At 37.9% G+C, this 27,112-nt stretch overlaps 1 protein-coding gene and 1 pseudogene across 1 annotated transcript in view; both read right to left on the minus strand.

The window, feature by feature from the left end:
• Window positions 1-557: 557 nt before the first annotated feature.
• LOC127641000 (ATP synthase mitochondrial F1 complex assembly factor 1-like) lies at window positions 558-2,089 on the minus strand (annotated as a pseudogene).
• A 769-nt stretch (window positions 2,090-2,858) lies between these two features.
• The window catches only part of frem1b (Fras1 related extracellular matrix 1b), a 31,783-nt gene continuing 7,529 nt past the window's right edge, over window positions 2,859-27,112 (minus strand). The window contains 28 exon segments of the mRNA XM_052124560.1: window positions 2,859-3,244; window positions 3,530-3,615; window positions 3,721-3,836; window positions 3,971-4,150; window positions 4,468-4,515; window positions 4,603-4,874; window positions 5,530-5,679; window positions 5,773-5,845; window positions 7,005-7,134; window positions 7,577-7,721; window positions 7,811-8,012; window positions 10,077-10,491; window positions 14,095-14,359; window positions 16,171-16,366; window positions 16,465-16,606; window positions 17,124-17,268; window positions 19,853-20,078; window positions 20,181-20,377; window positions 20,788-20,973; window positions 22,243-22,326; window positions 22,329-22,436; window positions 22,764-23,016; window positions 23,160-23,253; window positions 23,413-23,621; window positions 24,057-24,224; window positions 24,336-24,426; window positions 25,123-25,319; window positions 26,939-27,081. Of these exon segments, the coding sequence (XP_051980520.1) occupies window positions 3,036-3,244; window positions 3,530-3,615; window positions 3,721-3,836; window positions 3,971-4,150; window positions 4,468-4,515; window positions 4,603-4,874; window positions 5,530-5,679; window positions 5,773-5,845; window positions 7,005-7,134; window positions 7,577-7,721; window positions 7,811-8,012; window positions 10,077-10,491; window positions 14,095-14,359; window positions 16,171-16,366; window positions 16,465-16,606; window positions 17,124-17,268; window positions 19,853-20,078; window positions 20,181-20,377; window positions 20,788-20,973; window positions 22,243-22,326; window positions 22,329-22,436; window positions 22,764-23,016; window positions 23,160-23,253; window positions 23,413-23,621; window positions 24,057-24,224; window positions 24,336-24,426; window positions 25,123-25,319; window positions 26,939-27,081 (4,730 nt within the window). The 3' untranslated portion in view covers window positions 2,859-3,035.

Below are 27,112 nucleotides of genomic sequence, written 5' to 3' on the forward strand. Positions count from 1 at the left end.
CGGTCATGATCTGAACACTTAAAGGAATATCCCGCTCAATCGACAGTATTTGTGACATAATGTCGATAACCACAAATAATAATAATGAATAATAATATGAATAATAATAATTTCTACTCGTAATAGCTAATAGCCTACCTAAAAAAAAAAAAAAAAAAAAAAGATTAAAACATCAATGCTACAGTGAGGCACTTACTATGGACGTTAATGGGGCCATTTTTGGAGGTTTTAACAGCAGAAATGTGGCACTTTTAATTTATATGTTAAAACTCATGTATTATTTGAGCTGTAAAGTTGTTTAAATCACCAGTCTATGGTGGTTTTAGTCTTTATACATTACATCGCCATGGCAACGAAGTTGTAAAATTGGATATAACTTTAAACAAAAAGTTTAGTAAGCAATGTTATCACACTGAAATCATGTTAACACTCATATTGTTTACGTCTTATAGCTATACTTTTAAAACGGTGAGTATTTTAACGATTACACGTTGGCCCCCATTCACTTCCATTGTCAAAGTGCCTCACTGTGGAACCCAGACATTTTCTTTTCTTTTTCAAAAGTCCATATTGGCCAACCATATCAACAACATTATTGTCTTTTGAGTAGTTAATTTCCTGGTTACTCCTGATCCTGTTCCATTCTGTTCTAGTTTTGCCATTACAGCTACGGTTTTAAACTCTGCTGGTTTGTGGTTGAAGGTGTCCACCCTGCCGCTGTGATCCGTAAAACAGCTGCACCTGATTGGCCAAGCATTGTGCCTGGTGCACAGTCTGAAAAATTGTTTAAAAAAGTAAATGAAAAACAAATTAGTGAAAATTAATAATTGTGATATCTAAAAATTTGCACCACTAATTTGCTATGCATCTCAGCAGTCATTAACACAAAGCTTTTGTCCCTATGCAGGTCTGTAGTGGTACAAAATTAGCAGACTGGGTGCATTTTCTCCCATAGTTTGAAATTGAAACAATTTTCAGTCAATTCTGAGCCAACAGAAACCAATGGTTGATATTAAAGGGGGATAATATAATACCTGAACAATGATCAAAGACCTGAAGTGCAGCTTATGGCCGGCTCATTGGACAACAAAGAATTTATAGACCACTCGCCTGAAGCAAGGCATCCAGAATCTGTGGGAACATTGGCAAAATGTGTTCATACAGAAGATGAATATCCATTCCAGTGTCAAGCAAGATACATACCTTGACAATTGACCATCATAAGCAGAGTGCAAGATTCAATATATTTTGCTCAAAGGAAAAGAGAAAAAGGACTTTAGACATGGCCATTCTGATCCATTATTTGTCCCTTCTCTTGAAGTGAACTAATGCCACCAAGTGACGGTTTACTGGTTTACAGCCCCACTTTTTTGGTGGTTTGATGCACAAAAACTGTTGTACAGCTTTTGACTTGCAATGTTTAAAAGATGTAATATTCTTACCGTCGGGCATGATTTGGCATTACCAAAAATAATTTCAACTGTTGAACCCTGAGTCAAAGAGAGTGTTACAAGATTGTTGAAAAACACTGTTGTTCTTGAGATTTACATTTCATTAATATGATTCAATTGCTTAAAAAATCTAAAGTTTCACAAGTCATCAAATCAAAGTTGAATTCATCGAAATATTTCACTAACATCCAGTTCATAAATAATTTATGGAACAATAACAGAACAATTGATGACAAAAAAAAGGAATAAAACAGAACTCATGGTATGACTGCACTAATTGTGTCTTTCTTTGAGAAATACTGCATCCAAAGCTGCACAAAGAAAAAAAAAGTGTTTGATCAACTCCAAAGTAACACAGTTGGTGTGGTTTTCTGCACTATTTTCTAAATGAATGTAATAGTTTATATTTTAGTATTTTGCCGATATCGATACCTAAGGTGGTGGGAAATGCCGATAACAGATTAATCGGTGGATAGTTTTTAAAATCTATTTATAGAATATCAAAACATTTCTTATTCTTTCTATTTTATGTCAGGTAAAGACAAAGAGACCAAAATTAATAAAATTCCAGACACAGTTTTTTGTTCATCCAAAGGATAACCTGAAAAAATTCAGATTTGGTGCATTACATGGGACATATAAGTAACAATCCTGAAACACACCGCAGACTCTTATTTTGAAATGTCAAACAACCATCAACAGATTTTTGCCGATAACGATAGTTCCAAAAAGCAACAATCAGCACTGATTAATCAGTAAAACCGATATATCAGTCTACCTCTAGTTTATATAACAGAATGTTTACATGCTAAGACTTTAAAAAAGTAGGGTTAAATGTCCAATCTCCTCTTAATAGAGTGCAACTGTCAGGTTCTGAAAGTAAAATCCATAAATTTTCTTCATGGGCGTGTCGATCATTATTATAAACATTTAAAGACAGACCTATCACAATCTGAACGATGTTGTTGTTAATCGATGGCATATGCTTCTGTTGAAGCCATCAGTCTGCTTCATTTCAACTGAATTTTAGTGTGATACAATTGCTTACTAACCTTTTCTGTGTACAATTTTACAACTTTGTTGCCATGACGATGTAATGTCAACAAATCCTAAAACCTTAAAATAACTGTATAAATGACTATTTAAATTTTACAGCACAATCAATACTTGAGTTTTAACAGAAGAATTAATGAAGGTGCTTTTATTACATTATAAGCTTCACATTTCTGCCTTTAAACCCTCCAAAATGTGCCCCCATTCACTTCCATTATAAGTGCCTCATAGAGCTATTTAACGTTGTCATTAAATGTGAGAAGGCAAATCAAGTAAGCGCAGTTTTAAGAGTAGTCACAGTCAATTTTGACAGGCATGTAGACAATCCACAAATAAACAACTCCATAGAGGTTATCTTTTTTTTTTATTGTTATCAACATTATTGGATATTTATATTTTAATAACATCAAGAAAGCATGCCATTGTGAATTAAAACGTAATTATTCAGCACATTGACTGCTAATTTTTTTTTTAAATCATTCAGAAGAAAGAAAAACATTATTAAATATCCTAAAAGATTTTATATCTTCTTTAACTGATTTGTGCAGGTGCTGAACAAATGTATCTGTGCTCTGATCCATCAAAGCAGCTTTTTGGAATCCATAACTTCTGGTTCTGAGCCAAAACACAGGAAGAACTAGCATGGTCCTGATGATCGGTCACCCTTTCCTTTTTGAGTCTGGAGAAAGTCAGAGGCCTGCCATCAGTCCAAGACCATTGTTCTGGACCACCAGTGAGACCTGTATGAAGTCATAGCAATTTTCTTATGTACAAAGAAAGTATATATTCAATTCTTAAAAAAATAAGTACTGAAGTAAACCATATAGTACAGTGATGGTATCAGATTATAGCACTATGTTTATTTTAAATATACAATGGAACCGAATGATTACCATATTCATATGCCATGGTAATTACACCAAAAAACATGAAACTAAAACACCTGGTATTACCATTGGACCATTTCCCAAAAAAAGCATGGTAATTCCATGGCAACGTTTGTGCACTACTACTGGTATGCGTACCAATCCAGAATGCTTGCTTTCCAGCAAACTTCCACATCCACTTCATATCAGTCTTCGAGTGGACACTTGCCAAGTTGCCTTCGAGCCTAATTTTGGAGACAGGACACCAATATTTAGGTGAAGAAAGGACAGATGTATGTGTATTAAGTATGTGCGTATATGTTTCTTTGAGAGTAAATGGTGTTACACACAGCAAGCAAGCATGTTGAGCGCTGCTCCAGCTTGCAACACCAGGACCCAAAATATAACAGTTCCTCCGGTAGTGAGACCAGCCATTAGGACAACCAATAATTACAGGCTTCTGAGACTGAAAGAAACAAAAGAAAGATAAAATGTTAGTCCATTTGCATTATAAAGTATCATTTTAGACAGTACACTAGATAGATAGACAGACAGACAGACAGATTTTAGTCTCATGTTAGAGGAAATTCTGAAGTATACCTTGTGTTGTCGCACTCCTGAATCAATTACAGAAAAGGCTGAATCTCTCTGGAAAGTCTCTACTGCTCCGGTGTCAGAAGAAAATCCAGACCAATTCCAGATTGGAGTGATCTCCAGTTCAGAGTGGACTCGAGGTTCTGACATCTTTTCCTGTGGTCTCATTGGGATAAATCCATGGAACTAATGGAGAAGATGATTATATGTCACATTTGTCACAACTTAACCTCAGCCTTAAAGGTGCACTAAGTAGTTTTTTAATTGTTGTCTTGGAATTACACTGACACCTAGGGGCGTGGATGCATCATTTAAACATAATAGTTTTTAGTTACTGAAGCTATTGTAGAAATTCACTATTCATAGTCAACTATGAATTGAATTAATGAGTGAAATTGTACAATAACAGGGTGCCAGTATTCTAGTATTCGGCTGGTTATGTGATCCTAACATGTATCAAATTTAGGTACTGTAAGCTCAAAAGAAAAAAGAATAAAACCTACTCTCCAAACTCTTTCTTGATTTCTGTTGTCCATCTCTGACAGATGTGTCTAAAAACATGATCAAGTGAATAAAGTGTTATAGTAATACTTTAGGTGTTAAATAAGTAAATTAGGAAAAGAATTTCTCTCACTCACATTGTGTCTGTTTCGACCAAGCATCCGCATCTGCCTCTGGCCTTGACTGCTAAAGACCTGATCCTGAGGTTTACCTTCGCTGTAATGACTGAAGTGAGTGCGATATGGTACATCCCCTCTTGGCGGATAGTTCTCCCAAAGGATTGCGGTCCTTGGGTCTGGAGTGTATTCGTCAACTTGTGGTGGATCCGGTTCGTGGATATTTGGGGGGCTTTGGAAAGGATGTTGCTTCTCATCTTCTTCAACAATAAGGTCATTTGGATTACACCTGCCTGGAGGGGAAATATTTTCTCAAATAATATAGAAATATGCGTATTGTGGTGGGTATGTAGAGTTAGGCCAGAATCATAGTTTATGCATGTACAAGTACGCAGATGCGAGCGCTTGGCCAATGTGCAGTCTGGTTGGACATGCTAACGTGAATTCTAGAGTTACTGTGGTGGTAATACACACCAGTTTTATTAGGCGTTTTGCCATGACAAATATTTCAAAACATAGAAGCGAGCAGTTCACACTAATGTTCGCTATGGTGCCCCAGGCTGCAATGCTTACTAGCGTTGTGTTATAAATCGCAGTCTGACACATTTTTGGACCGCAACAATGCATAAAATCGAGCTTGTGTAGCTAGTAGTGCCTGCTTTAATGTATTTGCATAAAATAATGTTTTGGGTTTATACATTTTCAGCGTGCTGTTAAATCCTGCGCAAAGTAAAGTGACATAATGGCACATAGACAACCAAAGTACTTTAGCCTTAGTTTCTCTAGATAGTCGTAGTGTGCATGCATTGAACACGTCCATATGGGCTTGTGGTCAAAAGAGTATACTTTGAAAGGCTGAGTGCTCAACCCTATGCGAGATGGAACGGGACATGAAAAATCAAGCATTCACTAGCCTCTACAGGATAAGGGATACAGGTCAGACTTTACCATTTCTAGGATCCACAATCTCAACTACAGACTTGTTCCGCTGTCCCAAAATAGCATTCTTTGGAGACTGCAAAACCACCACAAATTTCTCATGGTTCTCTTCTAGCCCATCGTCTTTGAGGTAAATGTTCCACATTTTGTTATGTACGCCTAGACAAAGATAAATTGGTTATTTCGCATATTCTCAAACTAAGATAAGGAATCAAATAAATAATAATAGCAGAAGTTTGAGGTAATAGCCACCTGCATCAAACTGTATTAGACTGGCAGAACTGTGAGTGAAGTCTCTCCCAACTTTGGCTGTTCCCTCTTCTACCTGAAAAACAAAAAAGCAGTAATTGTCCCATCCATCCACCCCACCTGTATTCAAATATCATTTATCAAGATGAGATGTGAAGAATCAAAGCATCTGACATCATGTCAAACCTGGCGTGACATGGGGAGGGGAAGATTTTCTAGACTGATCTCACTGTGCATTCGTTGACAGAAAGTCTGAAGTTCTTCAGCTGAAATCGATCTGAGCTTACTGAAATTTGAAACACTGCCCCCAGTCACCAAAGTTTGAAGTTCACATGAGCTACAGTTTCCGTGTGATTTGTCCACAGAGGGGCACCAAAGTGAGTTGTAAAGCGATTAGTCCTTTTAGTTCTAAATTATGTGTTATCATTAAGGTATGTTGCTTAAAATATACTGACTTCAATGCACTTGCTCAGCCATATCTCTTCGAAATGTTGCTCCGACATACCTTACAAAAAAATTGAAAATAGCTGCAAACTTGCCACAAATTTTCAGCAAATTTGACGTTTGTTATTTTCACATGAAAATGAACTTTTGATTCACCGCAAATGTTTGAACCTCCGGCAAACCTTTGGTAACAATGGACAGTTTGCCACAAGTTTGCCACAAGTTTGCCGCAAAGCGCATTTGCATCTGAAAATTATCAGTGGGAATTTGCGGCAAGTTTGTGGCAAATTTGCCATGAACTCTTCATTTTCGTAATGGATGACAGGAGTTACTTCTAAACATAGAATCGAAACATTTCACACTAATGTTCTCTATAATTGATCTGAGCTTACTGAAATTCGAATCGCTGCCCCAGTGGCTAAAGTTTGAAGTTCATGTAAGCTTGAATTTCTGTGTGATTTGTCCACAGAAAGGCACCAAATGTGAGTTGTAAAGCAAATTATCCTTTTAATTGTAAATTTTGTAATACATTAAACAGGAATGCATATTTATGAGCCATATGGCCTAACCCCAACACTAAGCCTAACTGTCAGTGGAGTAAACTGAATTGCGCTCACTATTGTTTATGTGGACATAATTAATTCTTGATTAACATGGGACCAGAACCTGTGTCTATGGGGTTTGTTCACACAACATCAGTAATTATGTACACATGAAAAGGTAAACACGTGAATTGATGCAAAAATATCAGAAGGGTGATGGCCCTTTCGGATACTGTAAGTAAACCACACCTGTATGCCGATGTATGCTGGATCTTTGCTATTCCCACTGCGGATCACCTGCACGGCTAGAGTTCCTGCATTCTCACAAACACGGTAACAGGAAGCAGACATCTCCACTCGAGACCACCTGAATTCCATCCTGTGTTGGCAGTTGAAAAGCCAAAATCACATTGGGTCTGAAATCATAATGTCCAGAAATCCAATAGATTCCAAATAACTTTTGAAAAGCATGTAGCCATTTCATGTGCAGAAGCAACTTGCCTTATTCGCACTGAAAATTGCAAAATGCAAAGCTGATTACAAGAGAAAATTTTATATTTATCCATGATATCAAATAAAGTATTCAACTAAAATTATTGATATTGTTAAATGTGCCCTATAAAGAATAAAATAGCTTTCTCTGCAACTGAAATGACTGGAGTAGTCATGCAGGCCTACCTCAATTTCAATATTTGTATAATATTTGTAAATGTACTTTACATTTAGTTAAACATACACCTATAATATTCAGAAGCTGCATTTGTGCATATGTTGGTTGAGGCACTGTATTGTAATCAAAACAAGAACAAAAGTACACATACACCTCTGGAAGCATGGTGTTTCCTGCAGGATCTATGACTTGAAACTCAAAGCTGTCTGCTGTCACTTCAATATCTGCAGGTATGACATAGCGCACTGCTTTCTGGCCCAGATCTTTCTGTGTAAAGCGCCCTTTGATATAGGCACCTAAAAATGGGCAAGAAATGACATTATAATTGGGACACAATCTGTGCATAATAAAGACAGTCCAGACCATTGGTGACCCATGCACCTGCCTGTGAGGGCATTCTCAAGGTAACCAAAATGCGGAGGCCTTGTGATTGTGAACTCGAGTGTGTCTACTGGGCTGTCTGGATCTGAGGCTTGCAGCTCTTTGGAGGTGATGTAGATAACCTGTTTGTCATCCGAAAGGTTCTCCACAGTACTTGGAATCTGTTTATTTACAAGATTGGGAGGTGTTTTGTCCAATATCTCTATCTGTAAAGGGAAATTAGAACAATTCAAGCTACAGTGAACAGTCATTCAAACTGCATTACATTTAGATTACCACAAGAGGGAAGCCTTACATAATCATCTACAAGAAAAGCTTGCATTTCATAGTCTTTGTTTACTGTAGCCAAAAAATAAACAATAAATATATATATATATATATATATATATATATATATATATATATATATATATATATATATATATATATTATTTTTTAAATAACATTTTTAAATTTTTTAAAAGGTTTGATTATTTATTACATTTAAATAGTTGTATTTTATTAACAGTAAAATGAGATTTCAGAGTGAGATTTTGGGTGTTTTTCTAAGATTAAAAAGCGAGTGCTTTGAAATTGTGGGTCTTCAAACGTTATATTTAAAAGAAAACTGCATTTGAATGAATACAATTTATATAAATATAATATATCACGAAATATGCAAACAATAAATTATACAATGAATATAAATTATAATAATACATTACATATTGTATTATGTTTATTATTGTTTTTAAATATTATATATTTTATGATTAAAATGGTGCAAAATACATTTATTGAATAGCCTACATTTTATTATATATATATATATATATATATATATATATATATATATATATATATATATATATATATATATATATATATATATATTTTTTTTTTATTTTTTTTAACAAACTGCGCTATTGTTAGATCGATGTAAACAGGTAAATTCGCGTGAGGAGATAGGTAGATATTATTTATGACCACCCGGGTCTCATAGGTCGCGTGTTTAGACAAGCACGCGCTTTTGGCTCACGTCGCAGTGTGCAAATTGCGCGCGCTCCCATAGGGCGCGAACAAAGTTTTCAACTGGTTCACCTGTGCTAGCGGGTGTGGGTTTTTTTCTCTCTCTGTGGCACAAGGCTGGATGTGCTGGCCAGCGCGTTTGCCGCCTCGCTGACCGTTTACAGAATATAAAATTGTGTCGCAGGCCTCGAGAGTACGACGCTTTGACATGGTGAAAGGAACTGGACCTGCACGCGCACCTGGCCAATAAAGCCTGGCTGTTTAACATGCAATACAACCGGGAGCGCTTTGTTAACCCGTTAATCTGTGCCCATTGGTTAGTTTGCAAGTCCTTTTTCTTGAGAGTCATGTGAACAAGGCTTAAATTAAACAGTGAATATGGTAAAGTCCTCTTGCAAAAGTTGACTATGGTAACCATAGCGATACATTACTAAAATAAAACTATGCTAACTTGCTATTAGCCTCTCAAGTCATTCAAAAAGATTCTTACAAAAGGAGATACTAAATTAATTTATAATTAGTTTATTTAGTAAACATAGGCTAATTGTTGTAACCATGGCATTTATTATAATATATTGTGACATCAAATATGCCTATTGATCTGCTAGAATTTGCATAATATAATTAACAATAACTTCAGTATCTACTGAAACCATGTTTACCATGGAACGTTTTTGTAAGGGTCTGCTGAAAATCAGTGTTTTGTGGTTGAGTTTTAAGTTTTTTGAATGTTTACATTTTAAAGGAATGTTCCAGGGTTCAATACAAGTAAGGCCACATCCACACTAATATGTTTTGATTTGAAAACATATTAATTTCGCTACATTAAATTTTTTTGGGCCTGTCCACACTTGAGACAGCACATTTGTTCAGCGATAACTGAGCTTTTCGAAAACGCTCTCCCAAGACCCAAGTGGATACATTTGAAAACACAGTCTTCGCACTGTAGTGTGAACAGGGAAAACTGAGATATCTGAAAACAATGATGTATTTGTTGTCATGTGACGCAGTCATGTGATCCATTCAACCCAAAACAATCAACATGGCGGCCCATGCTGTAGCACCATTGTTGTGCCCGTTATTCACTTTGATAGCGTTGTTAAAGATAAATGTTTCTTTGTACAACCTTCACATTGCATTCCTTCGAAGGCGACGGGAAGTTTACTCTGAATTGCTTTACCCCAGTGGAACACAATGACACAAGGGGGGCGTTCTCATTTAAAATCACCACCACAATAGTGACCTGTATAGTGAATATCTACCTGTATAGTGAACACTGCAGGCTCAGTCTTCAGCTGGCCATACTCCAAATAACCTGTGTTTGTTCCATCAGTGGGTTGGAAGGTGAACCTGTCGATCTTAGCTCGCCCATTCAGATGGTGGTAAGTTAGATCCATGTTGTTGATGTCCAATTGTGTGAAACGGGGCTTAGAAAGTGGCAATCCTTTCAAGAGCAACTTGCCATATTGTGGGCTTTGAATAACATTATAGGTGAGATTCTCCAGAGCTGTGTCTGGATCAGTCAGTTTCACGTCATTAATGGATATGATCTTTACTGTACCCTCTGTGAGCTGAAGGCCTTTGTTGATGCTCAGGGTGGGTGGGATACGGTCACTATGTTCCACAGTGAATAGAATCATCCCACTTTTGGATGTCACACCATTGCTGACAACAAAGCTGTACGAGAAAGCAAATTTTCTTTCAGAATTTTGTGTTTCTAGGATTCAGATATGTTCAAACACTTTCTTTTATAAACAACCTAGTCTCATAGAAACATATGGCTATACATAAATTTTTACGAAATATTTTTTCATGGCAGTTTCCTGGTGAAATGAACACTAGATAGAGTGTTATGCGAAGAACCGGGGTACAAGTCCTTTTGCTTTTAGCACCTTTGAGTGGACATTTCACCTCGCAATTGTCGCAACATGTGTTAGGGCTCTTCAGTTTTAAAACATGTTCTTAGCTGCTATCCTCACCCAACATGGTTGATGTGTCGGAGCAGAAAGATGGGACTGGGAGGGGTATGAGACAAGCCGAGTCTCCATTCCACCCTCTGCCAAGCCAATCTGCCTCCCGACACATATTGCCCTGCAGCTGAAAATTGCCAGCCATTGTAAACAACATGACTGCCACCTCGCACTAGACTCATAACCAACACACAGGTCCAGTCTCGCAGCCAAACTGGTGCAACATCTGGCATTGCCATTGTCCCATATTTGCTTTGTAATTGTGCCCAGGGATTCCGGTCTCTGGACTACATCTCTTAGAGCCGTATTACCAATGCCAGGGTTATTACTTTCTTAATAATGGCCATTTATCATCAGCTGTCAAGACAGAGCAGAGGGAGACACAAAACCCTGTCGGCCTGGAGTTTGACACACAGGTGTTTGCTCAGGTGTCTTTCCTGATCAGGGAGATCTTTTGTCGCAAGCTGCCTCTTCTGCCTGGCATTTACACAAATACATGCGGTAAAGACACAGAAACTAGTTCGACCATTGCATTTTAAACGAGTCACGCATCATGCCCATGCCGCCTAAAGTTTTCGAGGTGAACTTTGAATGCAACTTTAAAAATTATTGTTGGCAAAAATGGTTTTACATGCACATTCTTAAACCTACTAGGCTTATACATATTACATTTAAAAAAGTTTTCCTTTATCAGGGTAAGGTTAGGGCTGGGCGAGAAAACAGTATAGATATGTATTGAAAAGAAAAATTTCGTTTCCAATATCGTTGATAAACTTTAAAGCCTATGTTCTAAATCTAGATGATCAAATCAGATATATCTTGCTAAAAACGCAAGCAGTTTGGCAAAATTATACACACAATTAGTTAACTGAATCACAGTTATGAAATCGGCCTGTTAGGAAGTATTAGCAGGATAGTGGCTACACATCACTCCTGTCATTGAAACCAATAATGAGACTCGGTAGCTGCTAGCTAGCTATTTGTCTAATATGATATTGTTGATGTTGATGTTTTAACATCAAATATCGGTTTTGATAAGAAGCTTGCTGATTTTTGGTTGTTATCCATGTATTGCTGTGCATGTAAACATGCATATTCAGTTACAAATAAAACACTTCTATCACATCCTCACATCATAATCTAAAACACAACATTATGTTACAATTTTTTTTTTATATGGCCTAGTATGATTGTGAAATAAATATAGTCTGCATGTGCTGCACGCTTCAAATTCAACTGCTACACACATGTAGAGGACACGTAATGCTCATGATGTGGTGTTTTCAGTGTTTGAACGACTTCGCAGATTTACTTTAAAGCGGCCAGCACATGCAGACTATATATTTATTTCATTAAAATGTTTAAATTTTTTTTGTGGTTTAATAATCACACTTGGACATATCAGGGTTTTAATTGGATTAATTTTGCATGCATATGTTCATTTTATCCCACATGTCAAGTTCTGTGAAATTCTGTGTTTTAAGCACTACAGAAATCATAGGGCCCAAAACTAAAAGTCGTACACTTAGTTGAAAGAACTTAATTGTTTTTTTTCTTTTCTTCATCTTTTCTTATCAAGGGAAACAAGTGAGCCAGGACTGCCACTGGCACCCTCTCAAAAAAATGGGTGTGTAACACCCCTGCCCTGGTTGATCCATAAGAGATCATGACCATCCACTCCTTTTTCGATAGTCTCTTGCAATTGTTTTAGAATTGCTTATTGAAAGTGCACCGCCCCCCACATGAACAACGCCATGTTGTCTGTGTGCTGTGGTTGGACCCCATACTGCCCCATGCTGTGCTGACTGAACACATTGGCACAGAGTGCTTTGTAGTCTCTTTGAAGGGCCACCCGCCCCTTGTTAGGCTTGGCTTGGGAAGGTTTGTTTGCTCCCAGATGACCCAGTGGTGAAACCAAGCCAGAGTTTTGGGTGGCAAACCCAGTTATAGATTCGCATGAGAAAGACGGCACAGGTCAGCTGTACACCCTGACTGATGTCAGTTTACTGCCAAATCCATGCAAATGAAGCAAATATGACTGTCACTTTTTGACTGTCTCTTTGTTTTACATAATCTCTAATCTTGTTTTGAGATGACTGAGGTTATGCCAACTTTGGGCTGATCATTATTGGTTTTATTTTACTTTGTTACACCTGTTGTGTTCCCAGTCAAAAATGACCAACCACTGGAAATGAATGGCCGGGTCAAAAAAGAAAGAAAATTTTTTTTTTACTGACATGTGATGAGCACATATGCGGATGTGTAAACACCCTTTGATATACTAGGCAACTTCTGAACTTTTGTTGACCCCACAAGAAAAAAAAAATCAGTATTATGACAATGTGTTTTGGGAACTTTCACATTCTCACAAAGAGTAAGAATGTACAGTATGTGCCATTTTTGAGAAAATAAGTGTCAAAGCAAACTTCTTTTAATATTTAACAAAGAACATTAACATAATAATTGTGTGATAAATAGCACAGAAAATTAAAAATAATAAATAATGCTATTTTAACTATTGACCAGAATTTGTAAATGGTCCGGTCAATAAAGCCTGTATCAATAAGTTCTAATTACTAGAAATCAAGTCAACAAAAAGATCTAATGCAATATCTAGTGAAAATATATTCATCATAAGAGATTTATATAAATTTTATGAGGCCATTCAGTTTTGACCTGGAACACAACAAGTGTGACTTTCTCTGTGGTGTTTTTTTGGAGTTAAACAAATTCTGGTTAAACATCAAAACAAATTAGTGTTTTAAACAGGACATTATGGTATTTAATATAGTAAAAATATCCATTAAAAAAACAACAATTTTTTTTTTTTACGCAAAGATTTTGTAGCATTAGCTCGGCAAATTTAGTCTTGTCAATAAATTCCAAAAAGAGGTACAAAACCTCTTCTAGTTAATAGAAATGAAGTTGAAAAAAATATCGAATGCAAAATGTAAAAATAATATATGGATTATATGAGAAACAAAATGGGTCTGTCATTTTGACCCGGGAACACAAGTAGCCAGCACAAGAGTTAGGATTTTTCTAAGAACAGGTGCATGCAAAATAATTAGTCATTATGGTACATAATAGTAATAACAAAAATTGGTCTCTTTCATGTTGAACACTTGACAGCAGTACTGCTAAAAATCTAATTAGTTAAATAGTGCTGCCTGATGTACCCTGGGGGACTTTTAATGTAAACATCATCGGTTATCATTGGTTTGTGCATCAAAATATTGGATCTGTGCATTTGGTCTTACAGTAAAAATGCAACCTATTATAATCTAAAAAGAACAATAATACCACTGACCTGAAGGAATCACGGTCAGCAAAATGGCTGTTGTCATGAGTGTAGCATACCCGATTGGCAGCTACATCCATCTGGGAGAAGGACCACACAGGAACCCCTGGACTTTGAACCATGTGCAGGTGTCCATGTTCAGGTGGGTTGGACACCGTGTATATGAGTTCATCTGACTTGCTTCCACTGTCTGTTGCCATCAGAATGTCAGTAGTAAGAATGACTCTCTCTCCTTCCATCAAGGTCACATGTTTAGTGATGAGAGCAATGTCCCCTGTATGCGGTAAGCAGGTCAAATTGGTTACAGAGGCGTTATATTGTGTTTAGATATCAGGGCACAGATTACACAATTTTTTTTATTGAGGAGCACTCGCACCACCAAGTTAAGATTTGTTATGAGCTTGTATGAAATGTAGGAGCAGTCAAAAGATGTTACTGTTTTGTGACACAACATATGCATAAGCAGGTGGACACAACTGATCACAGTAGACACAACTGATCACCTTATGAACATATGCCAGATCAGTTCATGAAAATTCAAATATGAATATACAGGGAAATAATATTGTGATGAGGAGGAGGGCGTGGCCGTGATGGAGCACGGCTGCGCTGAATCAGCTGATCAGCAGGAGAGCGAGATGAAGGAAAGCCGGAGATGCCGGTTCGAGAGAGAGAGAGAAGCACGCGGCCGCATTTTATGTTTAAGTTCATTTATATCATTAAAGTTTGTTTACTGTTCAGCCGTTTCCCGCCTCCTCCTTGCCCTTCCTTTTATCTGTTAAAAATATATATTAAAATGTATGACATTTCTAACTATTTAAACATTTTAACTTTTGATCTGTTTCACACAGCATAATATATAAAATAATAATGTCTGTTAATATTATTATTGAAATATGACTTCACTACTACACATTTTATTAGTGATATTTCTTTGCTGATTCAATTAAGGTGAAGGCTTTTCTCATGAATATTAATTATTTAACCTAGTAGGTTTACTATGTTCTAGTATGGATGTGCAACTTTATAATTTTAAGGATGTGCAAAAACTATTCAAAATCGACTAGTTGGCAGCCATGTATATATTACACTGCATGACAACCAGACCCCGATCAGATGCTTTTCTCTGGTACAGTATATATGGCTACCAAGCGTAGCCCTAAAATAAAATAACTGACAAATATTCAACAAATAGGCTATATAATTATAACCTTTTATTGCACAAAACTGTTAGTCCTCATGGAAGACTCTCCAATACAGAGCGGCACAAAAGCACTTATGTGGATCCCAAATGCAGAATGATATGCTTAGCAAATGCGAGTGTGATTCTTGCACTGTACAGCCCTAGATATACTGCAAAGGAACATTTAAAAACATTGAATTAATAATTAATTTAATCATAATTAATACATTATTTATTTTGCTACAAAACTTTAGTTTATGAGGCTAAATGCAAATGTACAGTATGAAGAATGCAAAATTGTTAGGCCCAAAGCAAGTTGTGTGCAAGTAAGCTTGTTGATGTGTGAGATTTGGTTGTGACAGAAGGGACAGTACTGGGATCTTGGGGCAGGACTACAGATGTTTGGCGTCTGCTCTGTTAATAATTCAAGCTGGGCGTTTAAAGGTGGCTCATCCTTGGTGCCAGAACGTTCTCACCTTTGTTCCTCCAGGATAAGCAGAACAGAGCCAAGAGGACAAAGGCTGCCATGCCTTCCATGTTCACCCAACTGGCAAAATCATTCTGGCCATAGGGGGTGCCAGTGTTTTAAATTATACATTCACAGATTTAATCTGTCACCAAAGTTTTTTCCTTGGACTTTGATTGATAGAAATAGAAAAACTGATCATTCACTGGATGTAAATTGGCCTGTCCCTATTCCAATACTATAACCTCACTGGACAAAATTTGGAGTGTAATAATATTTCATGACATTTTGTTGAACTGTCAAAAGCCTGGTGCAGTAACAAGACTGAAAAATGAATATGTAAGGTGTAAGCCATGCTGAAAGCATTACATTTGACCCATATCTACAGGTTCTACTAGGTTTCTAGATATTCTGTGTTGTTCATAATTAAACTCACCCTTTTGAACGGTGCGAACCGAGATGAAAAAACTCTGTGGAGGTGTTTTGTTGTCTCCATCGCTGAGAACAAAGTTAAATCTGTCGTGACCTTTGAAACCACTAATTTTTGTGTGAGTGTACCACAGATGGTTCATCTCCACGTCCTCCTGGGTGAAATTCTGACCTGGACTCAGGTCAATCCATCCAGTTTCTGTCTGCAGAAAAAAACAGAAAACATGGCTCATCACTTGCACATTACCTTTACTTCAATATGCATATCACACATGATTGAAAATAACCCATCCTTACTAACCCTGAGTTGAATAAGGCCAAATCTGGGACCTGTGTTGAGAATGTAGAGAAGTTGGTTGCTGGGGGTGTCGTGATCCCCTGCCTCAAGCACTACACTGGAGATGACTCTCCTCTCCAGGGCCTCAACCTCAACACCAGCATTTCTTAGCACAAAGAGCAAGATGCTTTGGACACCAGAGGTACAGATGCCAAGTCTGCATGCTAAAATGAATTCTGAATCCTAAATAAATAAATACACAAACAGCCAAAGCCAGCTGCTTCTAGAGGAAAGGAAGGCAAGCAGAATCGGCCTGTCATCATAATCCATGAGGATACTACAACAAGGAAGCAGGCATCTGCCAAAAAGACACATTATTTATGCTGTTGTGGAGTTTACATGCAAACCCTCAGCCAACACAGGGACGTGCTGATCTTAGAGGAAAAGGGTGGAATAAAAATTAGCAATTTACTCAAGGATGTAACTTAATTCCCAGTCACTCAGTCACACAGATTCCCCAGCCACATGTGCAGTACAGGTTTGGTTGACCCCCCTTCTCTAAAAACCCATTCAATATCGTCCTCCCCCTTCTGTTCCTGTCCAATCTCTGCTACTAAAATCCCTCTCCCTATTCTGCTTTCATCCGCCTTTTTGGCTTTGAATTTGTCCCAGGGCATCCTTACTTTAGTAGCCATGGCTTTTCATCATTGACTGGTATGATGCGGACACACGCAGTCTCCTGGACTGTGTGCCCACCATCTGTCAGCTGTATGGTGAAAGCGTCCTTGAGGGTTTCCGTGTCATCATGCAAATACATGATCTTCATTCCTATGGATTAGCACAAGAAAGAAATATTTCAGTATTTTAGAAAGTTGATTAAGTGGTTTTGTTACATTTAAATGTGGCCATTAAGGCCAAACGTACGGTGGCCGACAGATCTCAACGTGCTGCAACCTAAAGAAGACGCATGCAAATAGAAAAAAACGCATGCAAATAAAAAAACACCCGCAAATTAAGAAAACATCTTCATCAGTTTCACAACACACGTGTGCTCCAAATATTCACAACACAACAAAATACAGAAACGCGCTGCAAAAGCTCACAACACAACCAAATACAGAAACGCGCTGCAAAAGCTCACAACACAACCAAATACAGAAACGCACTGCAAGTAACACAGAACACAACGGAAATGTTTCCGGGGGAACCAAATAAGTGACGAACCCCGCTGGGACGTGCTTACAGCAAAGAACTGATATTGACAAGAAGTGAAAGCCTATATATTTTTTTTATAAATAAACTATAATATTAAAATAATATTGTAATATATTGTATATAGAAATAATATTATAATATTATATTGGAATATTATACTTTTTTATAGTTCTTCTACTCTTTGCTTACAGCTCAAAATTCTACTTTATTTTATTTTATTTATTTTAACTTTTGTTTCCGCAAAACATACAGAGATAAATTTATTATGACATACAACTTGTATACAATATACAAAATGTATTAACAATATGTTCAATATCATCAGAAATGAGAAAAGAACAATGAGCTGAAAACTAAAATAAATAAAAAAGATAGAGAAGAAGAACATGAAGGAAAGATATTAATCTTTACATCAGTTACACCAGAGCCATTCTCTCCATGGCTGTGAGTTACACTATACAAATTGTTTAATGTTATGTTTAAATTTTCATAAAGAAAAGTTTCATAAGAAGGTGTAGGTAATGTAGGGTCCAATGTTTTAAAGTTGAGACACTGACACACAGATATATAACGGATATATAAAACGCATATTTTAACAGTTTTTTTGTAAAGTAAAAATAAATTTATTTGCAACCGTTATATATCTATATATACGCAGCACGTTGTCCATCAGCTGAATAGCTGTTCTGAGGACAGAAATTTAATGCTGTTATCGCATTATATTTCTGTCCTCAGAACAGCTATTCAGCTGATGGACAACGTGCTGCGTTGTCATGGGAACATCCCAGGTGAAAATAATTACGTTGGAAGTTGTCTTTCATTGCTCCCTTCATCAAGTGCTTTCCAAACGGCTACATAAATGGCACACTAGTGCCATGCTCACTCCAAAGTCCCACTTGAAGAGCTCTGCCGTCTGCCCTTCGAAGGGAGTAGGGCATAGGGATGCTCACGTGCAATAAGCACATCCCAGCGGGGTTCGTCACTTATTTGGTTCCCCCGGAAACATTTCCGTTGTGTTCTGTGTTACTTGCAGCGCGTTTCTGTATTTGGTTGTGTTGTGAACTTTTGCAGTGCGTTTCTGTATTTGGTTGTGTTGTGAACTTTTGCAGTGCGTTTCTGTATTTGGTTGTGTTGTGAACTTTTGCAGTGCGTTTCTGTATTTGGTTGTGTTGTGAATATTTGGAGCACACGTGTGTTGTGAAACTGATGAAGATGTTTTCTTAATTTGCGGGTGTTTTTTTATTTGCATGCGTTTTTTTCTATTTGCATGCGTTTTTTTCTATTTGCATGCGTCTTCTTTAGGTTGCAGCACGTTGAGTTCTGTCGGCCACCGTACTAACGCATTCTTGTACTAAAAAAGCTAGATGCAGCACAACAAATAGAACAAAATGCAAATGTTCATCTTGCGCATGTTTTCATAGAAAAAATAATCGAAAAATGCAGTTGATAGATGCAAAATGAATGGCTCCTTTGGAGCTGTCCAGACCAAATGTGTTCTTGGGCTAAAAAAAGCTAGACTCAACACATCAAATATGACAGAACGCAGGTGTCACTAGAAACTTTAGGTGTCTAAAAAATATTGCCACTCCTACTCGTGACACTGAAAAAGCAACGAGACATGTCGCAATGGACAAAAATGTCCATTTAGTGCATGCTTGCATAGAAAAACAATTTAACAACACCACAGATGGACACAAAATTGCGTTTGTGTAAGCAGCCCCAAGCTCCTTGATGTTTGCAATTGCTAATCTTGTAACACTAATCCTTTGACTTATACCACTAGCTCTCAAAACTTTAGACTCTATCTAAAATGACTGGCGAGAATAACAACAATGAAAATTATCCTTTTTGTCAGTGACCTGGTCACCTATGTTTGTACAGCTCTTTATCACTCACTAACAAGCAAAGCTGTGCAGTCACCAAGTACCTCATGCACAGTGGCTGTGACTTAATTGCGCAGAGAGCAGTTGGAAAGACTTTGCAGATGAAGCAGAAGCACCACAGGCACTCAGTGACCTTTGTGTCCTGCAACATCTGTTTTGCAAGCCTGGATACCCACAGTGATAACAAACCAGTGCCCTATGGAAGGCACAGAGGGGTGGCTTGACCAAGGAAAGAGACACTGTCCTCAACAAGCAGAGTGTGGTACCCTAGAATCTCACTAAAACAGAATCAAGGGGAAAAGCTCCTGGCTCACCTTGATGTAGCTCCTGGACCGTAAAAGACTGGATTGCTAAGGTTCTTTGGAGGACCTCTGGGCTCATGTTTTTATAACGACTCATCTCAAGACCGTATATTCCATTGAGTAAGGTTCCATGGGCTGGGGGAACCAGGATGTTAATGGTAAGAGTATCTGATGGAATATCGATGTCCATTGCATTTAGAATATCTGGACTGAGATCCTTCATCTCTCCTTCCATGACCTATTTAGAGGAGAGTAGAAAAGACAGTAGGAAAGTTGTCTGGAAAACAAATTATGGAATGTTTGCTAACTGGTTAATAGTGTGTCCAAAAGAATAGCTTACTGTGAAGTTGCCAAGCAGCAGTGACGGAATCTCATCATTGGTAGGGTTGATGATGATATAGAAGGGCAATGGTGCTGATCGCTGAATCCCATCACTGACACTGATGGTAAAGTAATCCGCTGTAGGCTCCACACCCTGGTGCACTGACTGGACATAGTTGATGAACCCCGAGCTGAGGTGGAGCTGGCTGAAAGAAACTTTATTTATACAATATGACTTAGCGGTCTGAAAGGGAAGGCCTTATACTTGCATAAGTCTGACATAACAGAAAGTAAAAGCCAAAGTATAATTTGGTTGTCTGCATTCAAGTGGACAATAGCGTATCAGGATAGGCACATTTGTGTGCTGTGATTTCGGCAAGTAGCACATCTGTTGGTCCAGGAAAAATATTCTTATTAACCAATCAGGGTAAGGTTAAGGGATTAGGTTTATGTTCAGGGCTAATGTTGGGGCTTCAACAATATTTTTTATTAACCTATCATATCTTTCTTATTTTAGGCATAGTTAATGGTTAAAGTTAAACATAATGAGAGCACATAAAGGAGCACATTCTACTTGGCAAATCAGTCAGCCGGTACATTTACAGAGCCTTGAGAATACTACTGACCCACTCTTAGTCCAGCATTGCTCTTCTCAAAGCCAGGGGAAGGAAGGGTATTCTCTAGGAACCCATACTGAGGTGGTGTCACCAAGTGAAAGATGAGCTGGTCTTGATATGTGTCTAGATCAGTGGCCTCCAACACCCCACCACACAGACATGCACTGGATCCCTCATTTACCACAAACATGCCACCTGATGGAAAAATATTCAGCTTAAAGCAAGTAATAATATTGTCATTTATCACAGAGTATTCATAATTAGTAGACGCATCTAATTATAAAATAGAACTCTGAAATTGCTCCTCGTCAGGTAATCTTTCAGTGAGAAGTGACAGTGTCTTGACAGGAGTCTGCTGATTTTTTTTTTCTTCTCAAGAACTTGTCCCAATATTTTTCTCACTCTCATTTACAGGCACTTCCCTTTTCTCTTCTCTTTCCTCACGCCTGCTATGCCACCCTACTAACACTACATCTCTTCCTTTGCTCTCTCTCGGCTCTCGGCCAGCCCACTGCCACCTGGGTGTTGATAAAGCCATCATGCCAATGCTTACTGGCATATGCTTCCATTTAAAGCACTGAAAAATAATGAATCAAGAATGGGCACTGATGAGGTTGTGCTAGAATAAAGCTCTGAAACAACGTGGGGAATTAATGACCGGCAGTCTGGAGTAAAATTGATAAAACTCATTCCGGATCAAGGGAAATGGGAGAGCTGGATTACCCTCGTTTTCTGTTGCATAATGCTCTTACACCAGCCTGGCTTTATTCAATGCAAATTAATTGAATGTATAAATTTTCTCATAAACCAGACCAGATCTGGCACAAGGTGGCAATATCGGAGAATTCTTTTTTTTTTGGCAATGGGAATGAACCGAATTAGGAGATTGTAATTGCGTTTGAATGAGAGAAATGTAATGTCATCTTTCCAAATGCGCGACTCTATTGTCTTTTTCTCTATATCCCTATTGTCCAGCTGTCCTCATGGGAACGTGAATATTTTCTCCACACTCTTTCCTCTTTATATATAATCCCAATCAGCTGTGTGTTCGTTTGCTGCCCTGCCTGCACCATCGACAAGCATGCCGAGATTTCCTGTTGATGTCTCACCAGCACCTAGCTGCTGTCTTTCACTCATTGTCTTGCTCTGGTCACTGTTCTCTATTGATAAGTGTAAAGTTCCATTTTAGGTTTGGGATTTAGCGTTAAATCGCCTTCTTGGCTGCAGCGCTTTTGGGATTAAACAAGAGCATCTCAACACAATGCCAGTGTTTAAAATGCACTACATTGTGTTCGCAGTGAGAGATTATGAACAAATTTGTTCAGCAAAGAACTATCAGAACTGAAATTGTGTTGCGTTGTCAGTATTTATATTAAGTCATTATCATTCCTCTCCACACAGAGATGCCTCCTTTCAATGTAAATTAATGCTTCATTCATAAAAATGGGCTAGTACAATGTTTACCTAGTGTTATGGTGGGGGCCTGGTTGTTGACAGGCACCAGAGTGATGTTGAGGTCATAGACTGGAAGTGTGCCATGAAGGGGACTGGTGGAGGTAGAGCATCCTCTTGGCAGCAGCCATCCATTGTTCCGGCCTCTCCATCTGATACTATTAGAGTGACTGTGTCTGAGACAGAATCCGGTCCAATCTCACCACCTAAGGGGGAAGTGTATTGGACCACAGTATTTATAGATAGAACATTTCATAATCATAATGCTTTAGTGATTTTCAACTGGTGGGCCGTGACCCAAAAATGTGTTGCAGGTCTGATCTGATTGGAGAGCAGGGAAAAAACTATCCTAATTCAAATAATTAAATGTATTTAACCTTATAATCATGCATAGTTAGAATAGCAAAAAGAAATAGGTTTATAATTTTTAAAACAAGGGAGGATAAGTAACCATATATTAACACAAGATGAAAGCAGGCAGTAAAATGAGTTGCCGTTATATTGCAAAACTAGCCTCTTGTCTCAATTATAACCTGTGTGGAGGTAGAAGATGAGTCCATTGAGCACATCCAGCTGGGAGAACTTGTCCACTGTGACCCCATTTCGCCGTAGTACCCCACGTGCAGGCGTTCTGGCAAGCATGTATGTAAGCCTAGTATCCTCGCTGTCAGCATCTGTAGCAGACAGATACTCCACTGTAATCTGGACTTGACCTCCCTCTTTACAGGAGAGTTCGGACTTCAGAACTGAGCCTAACTGTGGAGGCTCATCGTTCATGGGTAGGATCTAAAAACATGCAAATAGGGAGCTTAAGGAATTAATTTTAATAAGGGCTGTAATGAAATGTAGTATGATGGTATGAAGTGTTGGTGTGTCAAATTATTTTACTAATAATTTTTATTTTATTAGCAGAAAACTAAGAAAGTTACCTGAACTAAAAGTGTTCCATGGGCAGAGTTGATTCCATCTGTGATAGTAAGACCAATGCTATCCTTAAGGGTCTCAGAATCATCATGAATGTATCTTTGATTGGAGCAGATGACATTGTAATTCTTAATAGGTCATAAAGTGACCTCTAGCAATTCTTCATAGAACATGATAAAGTACTAATTACAAAACCTTTAAACCACTACACCACCATGAATAACCTTGACTTTCAGCTTTAGCTTTTCCCTTTCCTACCTGATCCTCAGGGCTTTGAGGTCCTGCAGACTGAAGCTGTCTCCCTCTCGCAGTTCAGTGCCCTGCAGCTCCAGTCTTCCATGTTTGGGCTGAGTCTTCAAGTGTACCCTGAGCTGCTCTTTTAAGCTGTCCATATCCTGCACCAACAGGTGCTCCTCCATCAAGAAACTACCACCACCTTCCTCCACCCTTAGCATGTTAGTGAACATCTATGAATGGAGGTTTGAGAAATAGATCAAATTATTTATAATTATGTTCTGATGTTAAAAGGAAACTCGCCGCTAAAATGATATCCTTGTCCATTGTGAATATTCAGTATAGCTGTGGACAAAGCACTGCCAACACAGAGGTCACTGTCAAACCAAGCAACTTTTGTTCAACATTCAAAGTTCCACACAAAATCCGCAAGGGGAAATTCTTTGCCACCGAAAGTCAATCACATGAAATTCAATGATTGCACGGATTCCAATTGAAATGACTGCATTTTGCCCCATGGAATTTTGTCTTGCGATGGAAAATGTGATCGCGCCTTAACAGGCCAAGATAATGCTCGGCTTCATCCAGCATGTTCACGTGTTAATCGGACCACAATTGCCTCAGCGTTGTGCACATGCACTGAAAAAAAAGGTGACATGCTCACTCACTTCTGGGGCCTGGTTATCAACAGGAATAACGGTGATGTTGAAGGTGAGCCCGGTGAGAGTGCCGCCCTGGTGATCACTCACAGAAAAGACAAACTGCACAAAGAGTGGGTCAGGGCCAATATCTTCTATTGGAGGCATGTAACCCATTTTGTGGTGGTTTACTGCATGCTGTGGAAAACAGAAAACCAAAAAGCGATGTTGTACACACCAAATTTTCTAACTTTTGGGATGTTTAAATACATTACAGTGCTAAGGTGCATTTAAGTACATGTTTCAGACCTGGGTGAAAGACTTGAGCACTGGTACAGTTGCATCTTTTTTCATAGCGCTGACGCTGTCTGTGTAAAACATCCTGCCTGCATCTGATAGCCTGCAGGGATTTACAATGGAAAGAAAGTGTTTTGACTCTTTAGAGCAAATTACACCAATTTTTTATACACTCACTGAGCAATTTATTTGGAATGTTATGGTCCTAATAAAGTGCCAAACGTCGTCTTCTGCTGTTGTAGCCTATTCGCCTCAAGGTTTGGCGTGCTGTGCATTCTGAGATGCTATTCTGCTCACTACAATTGTACAGAGCGGTTATCTGAGTTACCGTACCCATTCTGTCAACTCGAACCATTCTGGCCATTCTCCATTGACATCTCTCATCAACAAGGCATTTCCGTCCACAGAACTGCAACTTACTGGATGTTTTTTGTTTTTGGCACCATTCTGAGTAAACTCTAGTTACTGTTGTGCATGAAAATCCCAGGAGATCAACAGTTACAGAAATACTCAAAGCAGCCCATCTGGCACCAAAATTCATGCCACAGTCGAACATTAACTTAAGCTCCTGACCCGTATCTGCTTGATTTAATGCATTGCACTGCTGCCACATGATTAGTACACAATAATAAGTAGATGTACAGGTGTTCCTAATAAAGTGCTTAGTGAGTGTATATCAACAAATTAAAATTATTATATTGGATCTATATTTAACTTTACTGTCATATCTAATTAAAACAGTATAAAGGTCTATGATTTATTGTCTTGCTGTAATTTCGAGGAAAATCATGTACTTTACCTGCTATTTCCTGGGCTGAAACAGGGATGGGTGATGACATACATAAGGTCAGTGTCCGGATGCTCTGTGTCTCTGAAATGCAGATTTTTCTGAGTAATGTAAACAACCTCTGTCTCTTTCACAGTGATGGAGCGAACTGTACCGGTAACTTCTACTGGCAACTGGTCCTTCACTGGGAACACATTGATCACCACAGTCTATAGATGCAGAGGCACAGAGCAGACATTTACGCACAGCAGAATTCTGCTTTCAAAATTTCACACTGAAATGTTATTTAGTATGAAAATATTGGCAGAATTTGAATTAACAGTAAGATTATAATTTCCTAATAAGAGAACAGGTGGAAATATCAGGACATTTTAAATGGTATCTTACATTCTTAGGTACGTAATAGAAATTAATAAAACTTTAAAGATATTTTGGAAACAATATCTTGCAGGTTATATTTGTTCACAATAGTAAGTGTTAGCATAAGGTATAATGAATTAACTATATTTGATTGCATTTATTTTTCTGAAAATAGAATTGTTCTTTTTTTAGTTTATGCTCTGATCCGAATCTCATGTTTGTTCAAAAACCATTAACAATGTCTATGTAAAATTTTAATGTTAAAAATCTACTCTTTACTGTTAGTTCACGTTAACTAATGTAGTTAACTAATACAACCTTATTACAAAGGAATATTCCGGGTTCAATACAAGTTAAGCTCAATCAACAGCATTTGTATTCAGAAGGTTGCTGGTTCGATCCCCACAGCCCCCACCATTGTGTCTTTGAGCAAGGCACTTAACTCCAGGTAGCTCCGGGGGGATTGTCCCTGTAATAAGTGCACTGTAAGTCGCTTTGGATAAAAGTGTCTGCCAAATGCATAAATGTAAATGTAAATTTGTGGCATAATATTGATTACCACAAAAATAAATAAAAATTCGAGGTTACTGTGAGGCATTTACAATGGAAGTGAATGGGGGAAGTGTGAAGCTTATAATTTTATAAAAGCACTTACATTAATTCTTCTGTTAAAACACATGTATTATTTGAGCTGTAAAGTTGTTTAAATCACAGTTTTCACAGTCATTTTAGGGTTAGTTGACATTACACCATCATGGCAACGAAGTTGTAAAATTGGCTGTAACTTAACAAAGAAAAGGTTAGTAAGCGATTTTATCACACTAAAATTATGTTAACACACATTTTTTATATCTTGTGGCTATAATTGACTATTTTTAGAGTATTTTATAATTGACTGATTGCCCCATTAACTTCTTTTGTAAGTGTATCACTAGAACCCAGATATTTGTATTATTTAAATTAAAGGAGAGACCAGACAAAATATTTTTTTGTGGTAATCAACATTATGCCACAAATGCTGTCCAATGAGCTTAACTTGTATCAAATGCAGAATATTCTTTAATAATATATTAAAGCTGTGATCTAAAATATGAATTGGCTTAAATTTACTCTTGGGTAGAGTAAAACTGTCTTGCAAGCCATAGTGATGTCTGATTTGCGTGCAAAACGTTATTTTAAGTCAGTTATTTTCAATTATGCCAAAGTGTCCTTGGGCAAGACACTGAACCCCAAGTGGCAGCTCTGTGGCCATTGGTGTGTTAGTGTGAATGTGAATGGGTGATTGGGACACAGTATAAAGTGCTTTGGTAACCTCTAAGGTTAAAAAAAGTGCTATATAAGTGCAGACCATTTACCAATTAATTGCGGTTCACAAATTGATCTGAACGATTCATTAGCAAATTCACAATGACTGGAAAGGTCAAGGAAATCCACTGTTCAAAAAGTGTGGGAACCCTGTTGGACGTACATGTCTGTCTGAGAGATTTGGAGGCTGATGGAGATCTGACAGTATGAAATCAAACGAGTCTTCAAACACTTCTTCCCCTGAGTGTCTGTAGTAGATTAGGCCCTGAAACAGGTCCCTCTGCAGGAAACTCTTCACTGGCACACCTGGATGACATGACATCATCTAACATCTGTT

The sequence above is a fragment of the Xyrauchen texanus genome, chromosome 50 (genome assembly GCF_025860055.1).
Source record: "Xyrauchen texanus isolate HMW12.3.18 chromosome 50, RBS_HiC_50CHRs, whole genome shotgun sequence".
NCBI lineage: Eukaryota > Metazoa > Chordata > Actinopteri > Cypriniformes > Catostomidae > Xyrauchen > Xyrauchen texanus.